This window comes from Crinia signifera, chromosome 1 (assembly GCF_055691185.1).
Source record: "Crinia signifera chromosome 1, ASM5569118v1, whole genome shotgun sequence".
Lineage (NCBI taxonomy): Eukaryota > Metazoa > Chordata > Amphibia > Anura > Myobatrachidae > Crinia > Crinia signifera.
In genome coordinates, this window is record NC_139217.1 from 106025701 (window position 1) to 106046001 (window position 20301).

Consider the following 20301-nt stretch of genomic DNA (forward strand, 5'->3'; position numbering starts at 1 on the left):
GATTCAGTGGGCAACTTGTCCACTTCTTGATATTAATAAATATCCCCAAAAATCAAGAACACATTTTCTAAATTATAATAATTAATGTACTTCCTCATCTTTGTGGCCACGGCTTACGCCAGATATGTTAGCCACTACGTGAATCGCGATTGTTCGCTCGCCACGCTTTGGGCTTGGTGGCTCGCTCCACTCTGCTTTGCTTGCCACGACTTTATTAAAGGTAACAGATGGTGGCGTGGACACAGGAGGGTGGTGTGGAACCCAAAAGTAACCTTTGTGGCTCCGTGTACGCTACAAGTTCTGTAGCGTAAGCGGTGGCCAAAGATGAGGCAGTACCATAATTACTATACTAATTCAGCTTTAAGTGGACAGGAGCATCAAACAACATTTATTATAGACCTGAAAATCTATGGCTACTAGTACTGGTACTGTACTCATCACAGCCTCTAATACAGTATTACAGGGTCACAACGTGTAGCACGCCAGCTACTGTGGATTGTGGAACTACATATCCCAGCATGTACTGCAACAGTATTAGCACGTACTGCAATCAAATCTGGGGCATAGCATGCTGGGATGTGTAAACACTCGTGTGGTGTCACCTACTTCTGTTCTAATATCACAATAAGCAAATGATTGTCACTTCCAGTTCCTCGACACAGCAAAACATCTTCATTCCAGATAACAATATGGCCGCCCATGCATCAGCACACCGCTTGTCGGTGGAGTAGATGCACATTGTGCCCATAGATATGGGGACTATTTGACCGCGACGTCACATATGCGCCGCAGGATGGCGACTTGCTGCTGCCCGGCAACCACTAACATCACCAAGCGGGACCGCTAGTAATAAGCCGGCAGCCCGGACCGCTGCGCTCGCTCTCCGGCGACTGACAGCCATGCGGTAGCCGGAGTCAATATGAACAAATACGTCCGAATCAGTAAGATTGGCGAGGGCTCGTTCGGGAAGGCCATCCTGGTGAAAGCCAAAGAGGATGGCAAACAGTATGTCATCAAGGAGATCAACATCTCCAAGGTGGGTGCGGGCCGCTGGTTATCTCCCCAACCCCGTCTGAATGTTACTAATATATTCACTTTCGCCCATTTATTTGTAAGGCTCTCTAGCATCGGACGTGGGCAACGCCCAACACATTCACTTCTACAGGGCTTAGTAGTGTCTGTGTGTGTGTACATTGTGTGTGGCTATATCTATCTATCTATCTATCTATCTATCTATTTATAAGGCAGTCCTGAAGAGCTGTGGAATGGCTGCTATATACATACCGTAAGTGCCATGGGTGTGTTCTGTCAGCCTCTTCATGCTTGTATATAGCATCATCTTAGCAGAAGCTCAGACCGTAAGAGGACACCATTGGTATCTGTGTCACTGCATGGACCGTGCACAGAAATCCACCTTTCCCTTCTGCCATTATTATTGGGAATAATTATATTTAATAGTTTACTAAAGTCATGATGAGCTGCAGGTTGCAATGAGGTCAGTTATCCCTTCAAGGTTGGACAGGGCAACCCCACCACCTCCTCTATGGATCAGGTTCTTGACTGTGCCCTTGAATTATACATTATACCATAGATGCCTACACTCTTGCATTCTGCAGGAGACTCCCTGAAATAACAGCAATCTCCTGCTCTCCCTGATTAGTCTAGCAATCTCCCTAATTTCACATCGCCCACATTATGCAGCTGTTACATTTTTTGGGAAAAAGTCATGAGCGAGATACATTTACTTTGAATTATCAGCGCAATTTTCCAGCATTGGTGATAAAACGCAAAGTTCCCTATGGCTACATAAAAGGCTAAAGCAAGCACTTTGAGACCTATTAGGAGAAAAGTGCTATATAAATAACTATTATTATTACATGCATGTCTTGTGGCCATTTATATGGAACCATGTGTAAAATACAATAGATGAGCAATCCCTGACATGTATCAGTGACTTTTCTATAACAAGTATAGTAGCTCATACTAACTGCTTGGGACTCATCTACATTTGGATATGTCATTTTAAAAGATTCCTTTTAGATATAGCAGTACACACCCACACTTCTATGTGCCACATTCACAATCTCTTTTCACAATATCTCTTTATATGGAACTAGACACGCCCTTTGGGTGGAGCATGACACGCCCACTTAATGGGGTGCTGTGTAAAATTCTACTACCAACTATAATCTCCCTGAAACTAGTTTTCAAAAGTATGCATTATACTGCCCAGGACTATGGTGTACTTTCTACAGTGCCTTGTTTTCATTAATCTGGCACATTATCATGTATGTACTAGCAGTATTTATATACTAGTTACCGTCCCGTCAAAATGTCAGAACAACATAACCGTAATGTTGGCGGCTGTGCTTGCACATATGGTGCACCATCTTGTACCCGTTGGTGCACAGAGCACTTTAATCCTCTCGGAGGTGAGGAGCAGCATTAGCTGTTTATTATATTGGATTTGTCAAGGGGCCTAGCCCATGCACTAATGTCTAATGGTTAGTCAAATCAACATGGCTTCTGCCACACCCCTAAATATGGGCTCCTACCACTGCATTGTGCGGTGGGCCCTTCTTGCCCCAGTCCAACACTGTACCTCTTGATTTTACATACATTCTATTTTCTGCTGGAAATGAGCGTATTCAATTCTTGTAAATCAAAATTATAATGATATTGATGAATATGACAACAAATTATTTTTCCTTGCATGTTTCTTTTCTTTCTTTCTTGAAAGTTATATCCATTCCAGGTTCTCACTTTGATAAATTGATCAGAATAGAATATAAAAAAACAAAACTGTTTATAGCTTTTTAATACGTAAAACAAAGATTACAGTATCTTTACACAGAGCATTTTTTGGCTTGCGATGTGTTCTCTCACGCACATAACATCGCATAGTGCTAAAAGTATGTGCTGCATGTACTTTTTGGACTAGATCATGTCGCATCTAGTTCAAAATGCTGCTTTAGCATATCACATGCGTTTTGAACTAGATGCGCTGCGCTATGCACAGCTGTCCGCCTCCCGCTGGCAGCACCAGGCAGGGGATAAGCCGCTCCGTGCGTATGCACAGAGCGGCTCCCCCCCCCCAGCGATGACAGTGGTCATCGCTGTCCATAATTACCCAGTGTATATGGACTTTAAGATTAATGTTTTATGATAAGTAGAGACAGGATTATATGCAACAAAAAAAGCTTGAAATATGCATGCAAATATGCATGAAAAGTGTTAAAATATGCTACATTAAATAATTAAAAAAGTTACTTTTTAACTTATTTATTTAAAAATCAGCATACAATTAGTTGCAAATAAACCTCAAAAATAGGCCCACAGCATCTGCCGTGTCAGTATGCTGGCTGCTACATAGTACTGCAGCATCCAAAGCTCTTCTTGCATCAACTGCACGGACCTGCATCTCCAGCGCCGATGAATCAAATGTCAGCATAGCGTGTGAGGGCGGCGCAGTGGAAGGCTTCCTCCCTGCGCCGCATACTCACTGTGACATGGAATTTCCTCAACGCCGCGTGATGTCACAACTCTTCTGCCTGCCTCCTCTGCTGCAGAAGTCTGTCTCGTGGTGTAAAGTCCCAGGCCAGGGGCAGGCAAAGGTTCAGGACCTTCGTAATGGCATCCGCCCTGAATGACTTTTATCAACATGGATTGGCAGCCTAGAGCAGTGTCAGACATCCAAGGTTCCCCACACTGCGCACATATTGCCCCAGCCTGCACACTCTACCACTACCTGGCCAGCAGCACGGCAAAGCAGTGCTGTGACTCGCGGGTGGGAAGAGGGCTGGGCCTAAAATATGCACCATCACTAGATTTTAGGTAAAATATGCAATAACCAGTGACAATGGGCAAAATATGAAAATGCATATAATCCTGTCTCTAATGATAAGATTTGATCAGTTAAAGTGTTATGTCACTATCCTTGTTTTAAAAATAATTGGTTTCTGTGGCTTCAATGGTAAATCCATGATGTGTTATGTAGAAGAAACCCCATTGAGTACATTCACCACTCCATTTTTTTTTTTCTCCCTCTCACCAATAAGATTCTGTCAATGAAATATGTGATTGTATAGATTCCGCCTGATCTATACTTAACCAAGAAATGGTGTATGTCTTGAATTTATGAAGTTAGGCAATTTTTGTTTTTGAGGAGAGATGTGTAAAATTAATTTGTAGACACATTTTTGTCTCGGTCCACAAGTTAGCCCCTACACACTAGAAGATACCCGCCGATATTGGCAGTGGCGGGGTATTGGCACGTGCATACACACTTGACGATGGCGGGAAGGAGAATGAGGGCAATGTTGCAGCTGCAGCATGGCCTTTGTTGAGGACCTCCCTCGTCTGTACATGGGGGGGGGGGTTGTTACCAATGTGCAGGAGCAAGAATCATTAACAATATTGTGTGTACATACTAAAGATAGTGAAGGATATCGCTCTGAGCAATATCTTTTACAATCTCATCTAGTGTGTATGGGGCTTTAGTTTTCTAGCTGAATTGTGTCATACTTGCCAATGATCCCCAAGTGTCCAGTAACACTCCAGCATTTTAGTGGATTCTTATGGTATTGCATGTGGATAGACCAGCCGTCAGAAGCCTGCTCTCTTCCCAAATGAGTGGTCGGGAAGGGGGGGGGGGGGGGGGGGGGGGGGGGTATTGATGCAATTTGTATCAAAATTGCTTCATTATGGTGTGATGTGACAGTATGTCTTGCATTAGAACATTACCCAGCAGGGAACTGATCCACGTTGATGACACTGTTGGTCACCGGCTCTGCTCCTCCCCACAGTCCTTTCCTCTGTGTAAGCTGTGTTTGGGAATGTAGGCAAGTGTGAATGGTTTTGTTGCTATTAGGTACTGTTTGAAATACTGACTTTAGCTGTATTGTACACATTATGGTATTGGTACCAGTGTGTAGGTCCGGAACTCGGGTGAGGCTAGTAGTGTTCAATGTAGCACCCTGCATCTTTCATAACCTGTGCAGTTCCTCTTCCCTGCCTGGGGTGTCGTTCTCTGCAGTGGAGCTTTTAGTACATCCCTGGTCTACACTGCCATTCTGTAATATGAACCACCCTTTACTAGAAACAACACAGCAGAGAGCGACACCCCAGGTAGGGAAGAGGCACTAAATGGGTTTTGAAAGTTACAGGGTGCTAAAATAAATTCTAGTCTAGAGGGTCGTGTGCCCTGGGTGTTGGATGTGTTACCCTAACTGTTTGTGCATGCCAGGGAGGGGGGGGGGGGGTGTAGCGGAGCTAAATAACTGCCTTATCCCCAGTGCTAAAAATCTTATGGCGTGTACACACTTGTACAATTTAGACTATATAGTGCAGATCTGCACTATATAATCTATGCAGCCAAGACTTTCTGGCTGCAGTACGGGAGCGCGCATCGGGATCGCAAGGGATAAAACCTGTGCAATCTGCATGCGATCCCGATGAAATTTTGACTATATAGTCAAAATCTCATGCACATTGTACAAGTGTGCACACACCATAAGTTTCAGCCCTGTATACACACACGTGTTTGTGTGTGTATGCACTTATGTTTCACACAGCAGGCAGTGATAATGCTTTATCAAGTGATCTGTCCCCTTGATTGCTAACCCTACTACTTCTATGCTGCAGAGGCGTCTGTTTGGCACCAGTTATAGAATATGTGTGATGGGTGCATCCCTCCTTTTCTTCTGCTGACCAATATACTGTGCATTTCTTTAAGATGTCCAACAAAGAGAGGGCGGAATCCAGAAAAGAAGTTGCTGTGCTGGCAAACATGAAGCATCCAAATATCGTCCAGTACAAAGAATCATTTGAAGGTCGGCTATTCTGTGCACTATGCTACATTACATACACAAAGTGTGATTCTATACTGTTTCTAATGGGGGAGTTGTTGCCATACAATGCATGTAGTATGGCAACAACATCTGTTTTAATCTCTCTCCTGCTATTTACTGCAATGTTCTCCGTTCAAATTTCAAGTGTACATTTATTCCATATAAATGTATTTAGGATTAAAGCAGCATGTATATAAATTGTGTGTATGCTTATGATGACAGCAGGTATGGTTAATCCATTTGCTACAGTAGCAAAGTGGGATTTTTCATTGGCCCACACATCAGAATCGTAAGCAGAAGAACAAGCTGAACCTCCCCCCACAGATAATGATTGCTGATGGGGAGGAGTGTGCACAGCAGTGACTATGTAGAACCATACAGATAAATGACAGACAATTCGCCATCTGTTATTCGCAGGAAATCGCCGGGCTTTGTCAATAGGATTTTTAATTGAGAATCGCCGGGATTCGCCATGAATCGCCATTAGTGTATTCAATGAGAAGATGGCGAATCTTTTTCTTGGTTTTTATCGCCGTTCTTCACCGGGTTTCCCTCGTCATCTTTTTATGGTGAACTTTTATCTGAACTTCGGAAATAATTGGTTTTAAGTGTTTAATTTAACTCTGCGTGTAATCGGTACTTGTTTCCTAGAATGTCGCCCACGATTTTGATCTTAGGCATCGCAAGGAAAAAAATCGCGTCGGTCGCATCGCATGCGGCCAAAAAATCGCATGCGATGCGACCAACGCGATTACCGCGATTTTACATAGGGAACAATGTTAAATGGCCCACAGACCCCAAATACCCACCCTGAAGTGTGAAATGGCCCCCCCAATTGTTAACGCCACCCCACGATCAACGTCAACCCAAAGCGTGGCGAGCACAGTGGTACGCGTCCTCCGACCTTTTCATACCCCCACTATCCACGTCGGCGTGGAGTTGAGAATAGAAAGTGTGGCGAGCCACCGAGCCCGAAGCGTGGCGAGGGGACGCGGAACACGCTCCTGAAGCGTGGCGAGCGGACATGGATTACTTAACATGTATTCCGCGTCCCCTCGCGGGGCTCGCTGCGCTCGCCACGCTTCGGGCTCGTATTCCGCATCCCCTCGCGGGGCTCGCTACGCTTCAGGCTCGGTGGTTCGCTGCGCTCGCCACAGTTTCTATTCTCAACTCCACGTCGACGTGGATAGTGGGATTATGAAAAGGTCGGAGGACGCGTACCGCCGCCCCTCGCGCGCTCGCCACGATTCGGGTCGACATTGATCATGGGGTGGCGTTAACAATTGGGGGGCCATTTCACACTTCAGGGTGGCTATTTGGGGTCTGTGTGCCATTTAACATTGTTCCCTATGTGAAATCAGGTCAATTGGGCCATTTAACATTGTTCCCTATGTCAAATCGGGTCAATTGGGCCATTTAACATTGTTACCTATGTAAAATCGGGGTACTTGTGGAGTATCACGGCTCCCACGACCTTCATCGTATGCTGATTGTATGCTAAAAATCGCATCGCATCACATACGATCAAATCGCATGCGATGCGATTGCACCCGATTTTGCACTGAAATGCATCAGAATGCATTGAAATGTGTATTAAACTTGTGAAATGCCCCCAAATGCCATTTTTCATAGTGCACCACCCCCACTATCAACGTCAACCCGAAGCGTGGCGAGCGCAGCGGTACGCGTCCTACGACCTTTTCATGCCCCCACTATCCACGTCGGCGTGGAGTTGAGAATAGAAAGTGTGGCGAGCGGACGCGGATACCTTCACAGCTATACGCGTCCCCTCGCGGGCTTCACAGGTATCCGTGTCCGCTCGCCACGCTTCGGGCTCGGTGGCTCGCTGCGCTCGCCACACTTTCTATTCTCAACTCCACGCCGACGTGGATAGTGGGGGTATCAAAAGGTCGTAGGACGCGTACCGCTGCGCTCGCCACGCTTCGGGTTGACGTTGATAGTGGGGGTGGTGCACTATGAAAAATGGCATTTGGGGGCATTTCACAAGTTTAATACACATTTCAATGCATTCTGATGCATTTCAGTGCAAAATCGGGTGCAATCGCATCGCATGCGATTTGATCGTATGTGATGCGATGCGATTTTTAGCATACAATCAGCATACGATGAAGGTCGTGGGAGCCGTGATACTCCACAAGTACCCCGATTTTACATAGGTAACAATGTTAAATGGCCCAATTGACCCGATTTGACATGGCATCCGATGCGATTGCATACGATTTTTGAGCAAAAATGCTCAAAAATCGGTAAAAATCGTATCGCATCGTATGCCACTACATATGGCATACGATGCCATACGATGGGAGCCGTGATACTCCACAAGTAACAAAATCGGTAATCGCGGCGGTCGCATCACATGCGATTTTTTATTTTTTGGCCGCATGCGATGCGACCGACGCGATTTACATTTTACCATGCATTTCTATGTAAAATCGCGGACATCGCATCGGTCGCATCGCATGCCATTATAATGGCATGCGATGTACATGCGATGGGCGCCGTTCTAGGAAACAAGTACCGTGTAATCTAATGGTTGTTGAAGTGCCATATAAATCTATATTTAATTTTTTCTGGTATTTCTTTTTCTCCCACAATGCATTGTTATTACACATGATTCACCTCAATTACCCATGAATCTCCTCCCCACCTCACTCTTCGTTTGTCCTTTGAGGGGATAACACAGCTTTTGCAGTCTGCTGTTTTGGAATCGTTTTTTCAGGGTAATTTGCGTTTTTTTTGCATTTCACTGCAATTTCTTAAACACTGACTACAGTAATGGAGCTGTTTAGGGATACTCCAGATTGGCTGAGATTCATTGTTAGGGGCGGCGAATCTCAGCCACGGTGAATAGGGTGACTCGTCGAGTCCCGGCGAATCGCCATACCTGGCGAATCGCCGCAAAAAAAGCCGGCGAATTGATGGCGAGTGTAAAAACGGAATCGCCGTGGCTGGCGATAAAAGTCATTGAATACGGCCTGATGGTCAACAACAAGGAGTTGCGACCCCATGCTGAGAAGGCTGGGACCCATTTTGGGGTCAGGACCCACAGTTTGAGAACCACTGATCTAGAGGATGGGTATTGGGGGCTGTTAGACTGCTATCTCCTCCATCCTGGCATCTGCATGCCTACAGCCATCTTTGTTTGAAAGTAGGGAGTTATTTTGCCCCCTTAAACGCTAATGTCTGGTGACCCTTCTATTTGTATTTTATTTTGCTAAAAAGGGTTTCCAGGTCTGTAAAAATAAAGTAAACAGATATTGCTAATCCTACATCATTGTGTTAAGGACTGTATCTGTATATTTACAGTTGGGCTAACTGTATATTATCCTGGCTCTATATAAATAAGTTATAAGAAAATGTATGGTTGAACAAAACCCAGGAACTAATTACCCAATGACCCTGACTTTTGACAGACTTTTCTGTTACTGACTGTTGGTGCACATGGTTCCTTGAATTTGGCATTTGTACCCAGTTCTTACTAAAGATGGCTATACTTTATCAGTTTATCACTTTTTTTTTTTTTTTTTTATCTCTTTTTTAAATATATTATATTTTTTTTCTTATAATTTAGCTTTGTAAGTTAAGCACACCTGCAAGCTTGGTGTATGTGTGTGTGTTTTCTTCCTATTGTAAATCCTGTTATCCATTTGCACTTCTGGTGAAATGTGTCCTTTCTGCGTGTGCCTAAACTGGTTGTCTGTTTGCGCGTGTAAGTTAGAATTCTTTATCTATTACAGAAAATGGTTGCCTCTACATTGTGATGGATTACTGTGAAGGAGGGGATATGTTTAAACGAATAAATACACAGAAGGGAGTATTGTTCTCAGAAGATCAGGTAATTCAAGTAACTATATGTGACCTAATTTTGGTAATACTTGGCTTGTGCATCTCTGATCAATGCATCATCTAACAGCTTGGATCTGGGGAATTATTTTATCCCAATAAAAAAATTTATCCTGAAGGTTTTTTTGTTTTTATTTTATCTCATTATTTGAATAGCTAGAAGAGTAGTGACCTGAGCATTTAATTAAAAGCCCTCCTGTAGAACAAGTATACCATAGTCACAAGGGATCTATACAGCACACTGTGACTTACTGGGCTATATAAAAATAAGTTGTTTGATTTTCTTTACTATTCTATAGTGGGATATGCAAATATTCACTGTAATTTATTGCAGCTAATTGATTCTGCAAGGGCTAGTGATTAGTCAATTCACCCCAACAGTCAACAGTATCGTGGATTTATTAATTTGTATTTACCTGTCCAAGGGAGGAGTGCAAAAAACCACAAGAACAAATCCATTTGTCCACAAGCACAAAAACATGTCGGTACAGGAACTTCTCTCGGATTCTGCATGTCTTCACAATAAATTGGATTGTTTTTTTTTCCTCGCAAAAAAAGGATAATTGATTGCCCGATAATGAAATGTCTGACAATTCACAAAAATGTATGGGCGCCCTGGTTGCTTGCCGAGCGTAGACCCTTGACCATTCTTCCCGACTGTTACTTTATGCCTGGACCGATGGGTGGCAACTGATGATTTAATTTTTTTTTATTGTTTTATTCATTTATTTTATTGTGCATTTACTCTCCTGATACTGTTTTGAGGCCCCTACCCTCCCTTTTCTTCCCCTACCCTCCATAATTCCCTCAACCTTCCAATAGCCTCCTGTCTTTTTTTCCTGTTATTTGCTGATATAAAATAATAAAAAAATCACAAATCTTTTTCAAGTAAAATGAATTACACTGTGCCTAATTGAATATCCTCCCTATGCAGCCTTATACCCTTTACCAAATGGATTTTAGTAAAAATGTTTTGCTGTCAAATACAATTAAAACATACATGCAGAATATCCCACAAAGTGAAAAAAAGAAGCAAAGAAATACTACGTAGGGGAAGGAATTGATTAGTGTAGGGAAAAAAAGCACTCTACTACACACCATAAACACACAATGATGGCATGATTGTTTTTCAAGGATGACCTACAGAAAATGATTGGTAACAGATCTTCTTCTGGGGTAGATTTATTAAGCCTGGTGAAGTGATAAAATATTAACCAATTTTCTCCAAGTTACTGGCTGTATTTTGAAAAATTACATGAGCTGATTGGCTGCTGCGTTATCAGCGGCCACTTTATCACTTCACTTAATACATCCACTTGGTAATCTTTCTTTGTTATGGTTTGTAAGAATTAAAATATCAGGTGATATGTTACAGGAAGATGTTTGCATCTATGTATAAATGCATTGCTTTAAGTTATTACTGAGTTAAAATGTAATCTTTTTTGAAGTGAAGGTGGCCCAGTGCAGCCACTGAAGTCTTACATGTTGCCTATAACTGCCTTTTGTTTACCCCTTTATGTGAAAATAAGTTAACGCCACAAAAATAGATAGTAGATAATACTTATTGATACAGGAAATATTTGGAAATAGTCAAAGGTGGCCAAGGGAAGTGCTGGATGCTCTATCTAATTTATTTGATTGTTGTCTCGAAAAATAGCACTAATAAATTTGATAAATTATTGCTGCATTATGTAATGGAATTTGTATTGTTACTTTAGTTGTCAGCATTCTATTCTGAATACTTTTTTTCATAAAGAAATAATGTTTTCTTATTATGTGAAACATTTCTATCTGGCCTCTAATGAAATCCAGTATTATTTTGTGTGTTCTACCTGACTGTCCTTTCCTCTCCAACAGTCTCTTTTGTATGCAGTCAGGGCATATGATAATGTAGTTTACGCTTCACTTTGCTCTGCATTATTAGATTTGAGCAGCCTTTTTAGTGCTTTATGCACTTACAATTACATTACTTATCAAATGAGACATATGCTGTTTAGTGTTTAGATGCAGGGTTGTGGGGGCAGTGCATTAGCGCATGAAAAAGGGCGTGGCCAGCCAGAGGGGGGTTCCCACTGGTGACACTTTTGGGGTGGTTCAGTCCCTTTACGTCACTAATGGGGTATGCCCCAGCGTCACTAATGGGGTATGCCCTTAGCTTCTACAGAGGTGCTGAGCTCCCCCCCCCCCATCTCATTTAAGATGCCCTGCGTGTGCGCACAGTATCTAGTCTCGCAGCAGACACAGTAGCAAATGTAGGATTTTTAGAGGGGGGTTTCCAAATGTAATCCAGAGTCTTCCACTCTGCAGCACATTGGAGTAAGTACGAGAGTCTGGGGGAGTGGTTGCAACCCTGAAAATTGGTCTTTTTATACACTGGATACAGTATGGATTACAGTATTAATATTTAACAGTACAGATGGTCTGTAGTATAGGCTGTTTCAAATATTTAAAAAATATAAGTGGTCAGGAAAAGGTTAAACATATAATAAATAAATACACAAATATAATAGAACCAGTACTGCACTTTCTAAAGTCACATTCTCCCACCTCATGTTAAGGCTCCTGTCTCTTCCTCCTGGCAGATACTCTCTGGCCTATTGCGATGAAAAATGTGCAGAGAGAATTAGATTTGGGTGAGTTATTTTGTTTCTGTGCAGGGAAAATACTGACTGCTTTATTTTTACACTGCAATATCGATCTCATTTTGAAGTAAAACCCCACCCAAATCTAATTTATCTCTGCACAAGTTACATCTGCCCCACCTGCAGTGCACATGGTTTTGTCCATCTAAGAAGGATTTTGTCAGAAAGAGTGAACTAGAATAAGGCCCATACTGTGTAAGCAGGTCTTCACTAAAGGGGCTAAACTCTAGTGTGAGCACTACAGCTACAGTAGGTGAAATATTTGGAGATGTTGTGTACTACTATGTTTTCACTTTCTTTATTATATCTAATAATAATGGCTACAATGGTGCAGTCCTTAAAAACAGCGCAGCGAAAAACTTTTAAGAAACCATTTTGTCCTTGCTGACTGCTGTTTCCCAACTTCACAGTGACCAGAAGTGGGGGAAATGTGTTCTGGGTCCTTCTACTGTTCTGTATAGTTGCTGTTATTTACGGTTTTCTTATTGTTCCTTCCTAATAGATCCTGGACTGGTTTATCCAGTTGTGTTTGGCTCTGAAACATGTTCATGACAGAAAGATTCTTCACCGAGACATCAAGTCCCAGGTAATACTGAGATCTCATGTTCTGCTGCTGGTGATGGGGCTTATAGTAATAAGTATTGTTTCTTGTACTCATGTGCCTGACACTTTTTCATTGTAGAATATCTTCTTAACTAAAAGTGGAACCATCCAGTTGGGTGATTTTGGAATCGCAAGAGTATTGAACAGGTAGGTCCAAAATATATTCTGGCACTTTAAGACTTTGGCCCTTATTGTGATTGAGTCGTACGGCTGCGTGTGCGATCGGACGGACGATGTTATGCGTACGCCTGCGTTTCATGGGCGTTCCCAAGAAACCGCTGGGCGTACGTATGGTAATCCAGCCATGACGCACGTGTTGGGGGCGGCCAGCTGACATAGCCGGATGTCAGCTGCCTGCCCATATCCCTGCTTTCACACTGAAAGATGTCTGAGTGGTCTGAAGCACTCGGGGCTGCCTGATGGCTCGGTCCATCATTCGATGGTTGGCGACCATCGGAGAATGGGGGAGGTTCCCACAGATGGGGGAGGTGTTCACATGAAACGTCCATTCGCTTGGCATCTTACCGCATTCGGACGGCGTGAGTGATCCGTACGATAGGCGGGGCTAAGAACACTCGGTGCCCGTCCAAAATACGCATCCGTCCGATTCAACCAGAATAAGGCCCTTTGTGGGCACTACTGTTTCTTACGCATCGTATGATCTCTTCCTAAACAGCACAGTAGAGCTGGCCCGGACATGTATAGGAACACCTTACTATCTGTCCCCTGAGATATGCGAGAACAGACCCTACAATAATAAGAGGTGGGTAATGTATGCCAGTGTCTCTGACAGAGAGCAGTCTATTACCTTCATTTCTGTACATGATTGCCAAGGTCCGCCTTTGCTTTACCAGCTCTTGATACCATTATTGGGATCAAGTATAAAATCAGTAGCGTATCAAAAGCGTATACTTTTCCAGTGCTTTTTAAATGGTAACCATTCTTGCCACCTGATGGATTGACTATGTAGTAAAATCTAGCCTACCAGTGACTTAGCAACTAAGTACCCTGTTCTGCTTTTTTTCCAGTGACATTTGGGCTCTGGGTTGTGTGCTATATGAAATGTGTACTCTCAAACATGCGGTAAGTGACACCAAAGCCTGTCAGGGTAGTGTAACTGATCTCCACAGTCTCACTACTTTGATTTCTGTGTGTTGGTTCATGTTAGCAAGGTTCTTTGCATATTCTGTTATCATTGCTAGGTGTCCTCCCCATCTTTCTGTAACCCGGTCTTCATTTATTTTCTGGTTTGTCCAATCATTAACATTATAATCTAAATTTTTATAAATCTATATTTTGATCTGATGTGCATATGCTGTGATTTCTTTCAAATTCTATATAATGATAGAGTATATACAGAATTAAATCATGAAGGACCTTTTGTAGCATGTAAAGAGGAAATTGTACACACGGAGCACAATGTCTACCCACTCCCTGTTATAAGCCATAAGGTCATATAAGATCAATAATTCTGCAACATGTGCATCTGGACACATGATCAATAATAAAAACATCAGCCAACTGTTTAAGCATTGGATCAGCATACAGGCCCTCTGACATTGACTAAAACAAAACTGGATCCAGCCATATGATTGTGTAGTCTTTTAAATTAATTCTACATATAGGGCTAAAAGTCCCTGTTTAAGTATCTGTTAAATGTTCTTCAAGTAACAAATGCCTTTTAGGATTATTTCTAAAAAATATATTGGCCCGATTAAGCGCGTTTTTGTGATGCATGCGATTTGAATCGCATGCAAAAGCGACATGTGATGCGATTTTCTTACGCAGAATCGCCCACTAAGCTAATTGCTAGGTGGGCGCCCACTAAGCTAATTGCTTAGTGGGCGCCCTGCTAGGAAACAAGTACCAAAAAAAAAACCTTACTTTGTTGGCATATTACAATTTTTCTGCACTTAAAGAAGAAATCGGATGTAGATGTTGTAGATAAAGGGAATTATCGGATCATTCTTGGTGTTATGGTACAATTCTTTTTCAGTTTGAAGCCGGTAACATGAAAAACCTGGTTTTGAAGATTATTCGTGGCTCATATCCCCCGGTGTCTCTACATTACTCGTATGACCTCCGCAACCTGCTTTCTATGCTTTTTAAGAGGAATCCCAGAGATCGTCCATCCGTTAGCTCCATATTGGAGAAGCCTTTTATATTTAAACGCGTTGAAAAGTTTTTGCCTCCCCAGGTAAATCAAAATCAGAATGTATGATGAGATAATGTAAACCCTTTATTTAAAAAAAAAAAAGGGTACTTGTGTAATATCTGGGCGCCCGATTTTTTTCATCGCAGAGTAAAAATCGCGTTGCATTGCATACAATCATATTGCATGTGAAGCGACGCGATTGGACCCGATTTTTAATTGTACAGGCACCCAGATGTCTGATTCCTATGTTAAATGTTCCCCCCCCCCCCCCCGACCCGATTTTTGATTGTAGACCCACCCTGATGGGTAATTACTATGTTAAATGGCCCCCCCATTGTTAACGCCACCCCACTATCAACGCCAGCCCGAAGCGTGGCGAGCGCAGCGGTACGCGTCCTCCGACTTTTTCATACCCCAACTATCCACGTCGGCGTGGAGTTGATTTTATATAGCGTGGCGAGCCACCGAGCCCGAAGCATGGCGAGCGGACGCGGATTACTTCACATATATTCCGCGGGGCTCGCCACGCTTCGGGCTCGGTGGCTCGCTGCACTCGCCACACTATATAAATTCATCTCCACGCCGACGTGGATAGTGGGGGTATGAAAAGGTTGGAGGACGCGTACCGCCGCCTGTCTGGTTTTTATCACCAGCCAATCAGCTCCTACCTGTCATTTTTCAAACCAAGCCTGTAACTTCACAGGTAGGAGCTAATTGGCCAGTGATAAAAACCAGACAGTTTATCACTTCACCGAGCTTAATAAATCTGCCCCACAGTACCTTGTTCTTGTGGGCTCCGTTTTAAAAAAAAAAATAGGAAATGTAACATTTGCATACATGGATAGTTAATGGAACAATAGTGTACCGTTAAAATCAGACTTGTATACTCTGCAGTTATTTTTCTATAGGTGCAAAACAACTGCTGCTTCATTTTCATGGCTTTTCTGTACCTCCATTTATATATTTTTTTGCTGCGCTCTGCAGGCTCCATGCTGATTAAGCCTGTATATGTATACAGTGTACTAAGACAAACCCTTACATAGCACACACATGTCCAGTAATTGTCCTGCTAATTATTTATTATTAGGTTGCTTAACTTTATTTTTTTTGCATATTGTGTTTTTTCCTTGCACACCTTATGTGCCCTTTTTATTCTTGATTTTTTTACGGTTTTAAATTAGGTTATTGCTGAAGAATTTGGCATCGGGGCAATTTCAAATCAGCCTAAACCTGTTTGTCACGCCATAGCTGGTAAGTAAAGATCGTGGAGTCTTCACAAGTTTCCAATTGCCAGTGCTAGGCTTTAACTAGGCTTCATAAAAGGTTTCCCCAATGTAGTGCCTACCAGTCCTCAGATGGTCTACACATTAGACACAGAGAGTGTGTTACTTGCACAGGACCCTCAATAATTCTGGAGGATAACCGGTGGACCCCCAATGAGCAGAGAGGACAAGAATATTCCTTATTCTGTTTCTACAGGGGGTGTGCTACCATTGGACATATTGATTGTACATAGAACAAAAGAAGAAAAAGTTTGTACATAGAACAAAAGAAGAAAAAGTATGTCACAGCATGGTGCACCTAATTGACTACCACGAATAAAAGTTAACTTTTATTAACATTGTTTAAGAAAGCGAAGTATAAAAAAACACAAACAAAACAACATAATGGTAAAGAAGGAGGGGAGGAGATTCTATTCAGGATAGTCAACACAGATGTCGACTAGTCTCTGATTTGTCACCTATACAATATATGATTTAGGGCTGGACTGCCCCTATTAGTAGTCCAGCCCTAAATCATATATTGTATAGGTGACAAATCAGAGACTGGTCGACATCTGTGTTGACTATCCTGAATAGAATCTCCTCCCCTCCTTTTCGTGTATCAAATGATATACTGTGTGATACTTTAGGTGAAGTAACTGAAACACACTCTCACATGTCATATCTCCACCAGGGTGGCAATTGAGCAATTTACTAACTGTTTGAGATTCCCCAAGTGATTTATAGGGAAAATCTAGTTCCACACTGCATGTGACAAAATTGACACTGGTCGAAACCAGTGTTGATTCTCTTTATCAGCAAACATAAGCTGTGCCATCAATAATTGTGCCACACCGAATACATAGATAATTAGTGGGCAACGTTCCACTGCACCACACTAGACTGACATTTCTGCATTGTATAATACACAATTCCATGTTCCTGTATACTGGGGAAATAAGCCAAGAGATATAAACATATATAGTACTAATGTTGGCAAACCACTCCTGTATACAACCATATTGAAATTGTCTTAAATTGTGTGAACTCAGTGAGCCACCGTTTTTTAAACACACCATTTATGTTGTTGTTGTTGTTTTTTTATACTTCGCTTTCTTAAACAATGTTAATAAAAGTTAACTTTTATTTGTGCTAGTCAATTAGGTGCACCATGCTGTGACATACTTTTTCTTCTTTTGTTCTAAGGTCTACACATTACTAGAATGCCTAGGCAACAGGGGCCCACATAAGAAGTAAATACTTACTTCCCACTCTTGGGAAGAAGTAGCCCTGCGTTGATAGCTTTAGCCCTGATAAAGTGGGACTTAAATGGCTTAGGGCAAGGCTGGCAGATTAAAATTCACTCTTATTATGGAACCTATTCTGGTTGCTTCATTGGTCGGGCTGTGCACATGCATATTTCTGTGCATGTGCATACGCAGGGTGCGTACACCCATGGCGAACAGGGTGCACGCACCCTACACAGAGGGCATAGAGGGGCGCCAGGCAGCCTCATTACCATATAGGAACGCCCAGGTGGGGGGCGGGCAGCTGGCATCACTGGATTTTGTTTCTCTGACCGGTGAAACACAATCCCTAATAGTATAATTGAATTACCTTTCACAATGGCTGTAGTAATTTACCATGGCTATTACCAAGCATTTGATTGGTAATGAATAAATTGAACCATTGTGATCTCAGACATGTTCAATAAGCATGAACTTATGTTTCAGAACACTGATATACAGTAGTTGCGTATACTGGATTGTCTATCTATTCAAAGCCCTTTGTCTAGAGAATATGGAGCAAAAGTCACACCAACTGATACTGGTACAAAAATAATCATAATATTCCCTAACAAGTGTTGTAAATCAAATCTATATAGATGTGTAATTCAGTAATCCATTAAGTACAGTCTTTCCAGTGTGGACAAAACCACTCACAGGGTGGAGCGCCACACCTATCTTTCACCTCCATCAGCATATCAGCAGTCCCTCTCTCACCCCTGTCCGCGCTGAGAAGACGGGAGGAAGCAGAAGGAACTGCGGATCTCAGCGCTATACTGTCTCTGTCCCATCTCTTTACCCATGCGTAGGGATGTCAGGATCCCAAGATTTTTGGCCAGGAATTCCAGGATTGGAGGCTCCAGAGTTGATGCTTTTTTGCCGGGCAGTGCTGAACACAAGCAGCATATGAACCAGGAACTTCCAGATTATATTATTTTATTATTATTTTATTTTTATGCTATAATCTTTTCCATACTATTCTCAACACAAGAAATTTGACTTTCCAATTGTTGCCATTATATGAAATTGCTAACTATACATTTCAGTACTTATATTCAGGGATTTAGACCTCATACGTGTTTTGTGGTATCTGTCAGTAAAGCGCTGCGGAATTTGTATGCGCTATATAAGAAACTGTTAATAAATAAATAATAATGTACAGTATATGTAATTTTTTTTGTCTATATTTTAAGAAATAAAATGAAAAGTAATGTTTTAATTAACCATCAATACATTAGAGTGTCCGACTCAATCAAATATATATATTTTTTTGGTACTTGTTTCCTAGAACGGCCACAATCGTGAGTGATCGTGGCTCTTAATTAAGGGACACGATCCTCACGATGTGGCCGATTTTTTACAATTTTTTCCATTTGATTGACAGAAATCGGGTCAATCGGTCGGTCGCGACCAATTAAAATCGGCCGCGATGCGACCGACCGATTGACCCGATTTTTCCATAGACTTCAATGTTAAAAAATCTTTTAACATTGAAATCGGTCGGTCTTGTGCCATTATAATGGCACAAGATGAGATGGACTTGATTAAGTCCATCTCACATAGGGAAAAATGATAAAAAAGGTGAAATGGGCCAATATGACCCATTTCACATTTTTTATGTGCCCGCCATGACCCCACGATAGACGTGAACCCGAAGCGTGGCGAGCGCAGCGAGCCCGCGAGGGGCGGCGGTGCGCGTCCTCCGACCTTTTCATTCCCCTACTATCCACTAGGGCGTGGAGTGAGAATATAATAGTGTGGCGAGCGCAGCGAGCCACCGAGCCCGAAGCGTGGCGAGCGCAGCGAGCCCCGCGAGGGGACGCGTATACCTGTGAAGTTAGACGCGTCCCCTCGCGGGGCTCGCTGCGCTCGCCACGCTTCGGGCTCGGTGGCTCGCTGCGCTCGCCACACTATTATATTCTCACTCCACGCCCTAGTGGATAGTAGGGGAATGAAAAGGTCGGAGGACGCGCACCGCCGCCCCTCGCGGGCTCGCTGCGCTCGCCACGCTTCGGGTTCACGTCTATCGTGGGGTCTAGCACACTTATTAACATTTGGGGGGGCAATTTAAACAAATCTGGTGTAAAAAAAAAAAAAATCGGGTGAAAAATCGGCAGATCGGATCGGTCGCATCGTATGCGACCAAATCGCATGCGATGCGATCGATCCGATTTTTTATCTTACGACCACAACGATCTAAATCGTTGTGGCCGTTCTAGGAAACAAGTACCATTTTTTTTTGAGTCTCTGAGGAGCTGTCAGGCTGCTTATAGAAACAGGATATATTCACTGGGAATAATCAAGCGCTATGAAAATGAGCTGGTTCTATAATGTAAGCTGCTGCCTGGGTGTGGGGGTAGTCACTCCCCACTGATAGAAAAGGAGAAAATACTTGTATAAAACAAGTAGGCAGCGCTTATTTCAATGAATAAACCAAATGGTTATAAAGGTATAAATTTTACTGTTTAAAATAGCATAGAAATACAGTGTACATTTACAAGTAAAAAACAATGAAAAACATAACTCAATAAAAGATTGAAGGGGGGGAAGTAAAAGTAAATTGGAATTAATTGCAATGATAAAAAAGTGGATATCCCGCCTCAGTGGACACACCTTTGATAAAGCTGCAGGACGCAGTGA

General features: G+C 42.6%; 1 protein-coding gene across 5 annotated transcripts in view; it reads left to right on the top strand.

Annotated features, from left to right (window-relative positions):
* The first annotated feature begins 698 nt into the window (after positions 1-698).
* Positions 699-20301, top strand: part of NEK1 (NIMA related kinase 1) — a 74028-nt gene continuing 54425 nt past the window's right edge. For 2 of the 5 annotated variants that reach the window (XM_083170996.1, XM_083171007.1), the window contains exons 1-9: positions 699-1036; positions 5735-5831; positions 9608-9705; positions 12858-12941; positions 13038-13105; positions 13635-13721; positions 13987-14041; positions 14955-15155; positions 16295-16364. In XM_083170996.1, the coding sequence (XP_083027122.1) occupies positions 920-1036; positions 5735-5831; positions 9608-9705; positions 12858-12941; positions 13038-13105; positions 13635-13721; positions 13987-14041; positions 14955-15155; positions 16295-16364 (877 nt within the window). In that variant the 5' untranslated portion in view covers positions 699-919. The remainder of the gene's footprint in view (positions 1037-5734; positions 5832-9607; positions 9706-12857; positions 12942-13037; positions 13106-13634; positions 13722-13986; positions 14042-14954; positions 15156-16294; positions 16365-20301) is intronic. The other 3 variants (XM_083170991.1, XM_083171003.1, XM_083171011.1) reach the window with 2 other exon arrangements.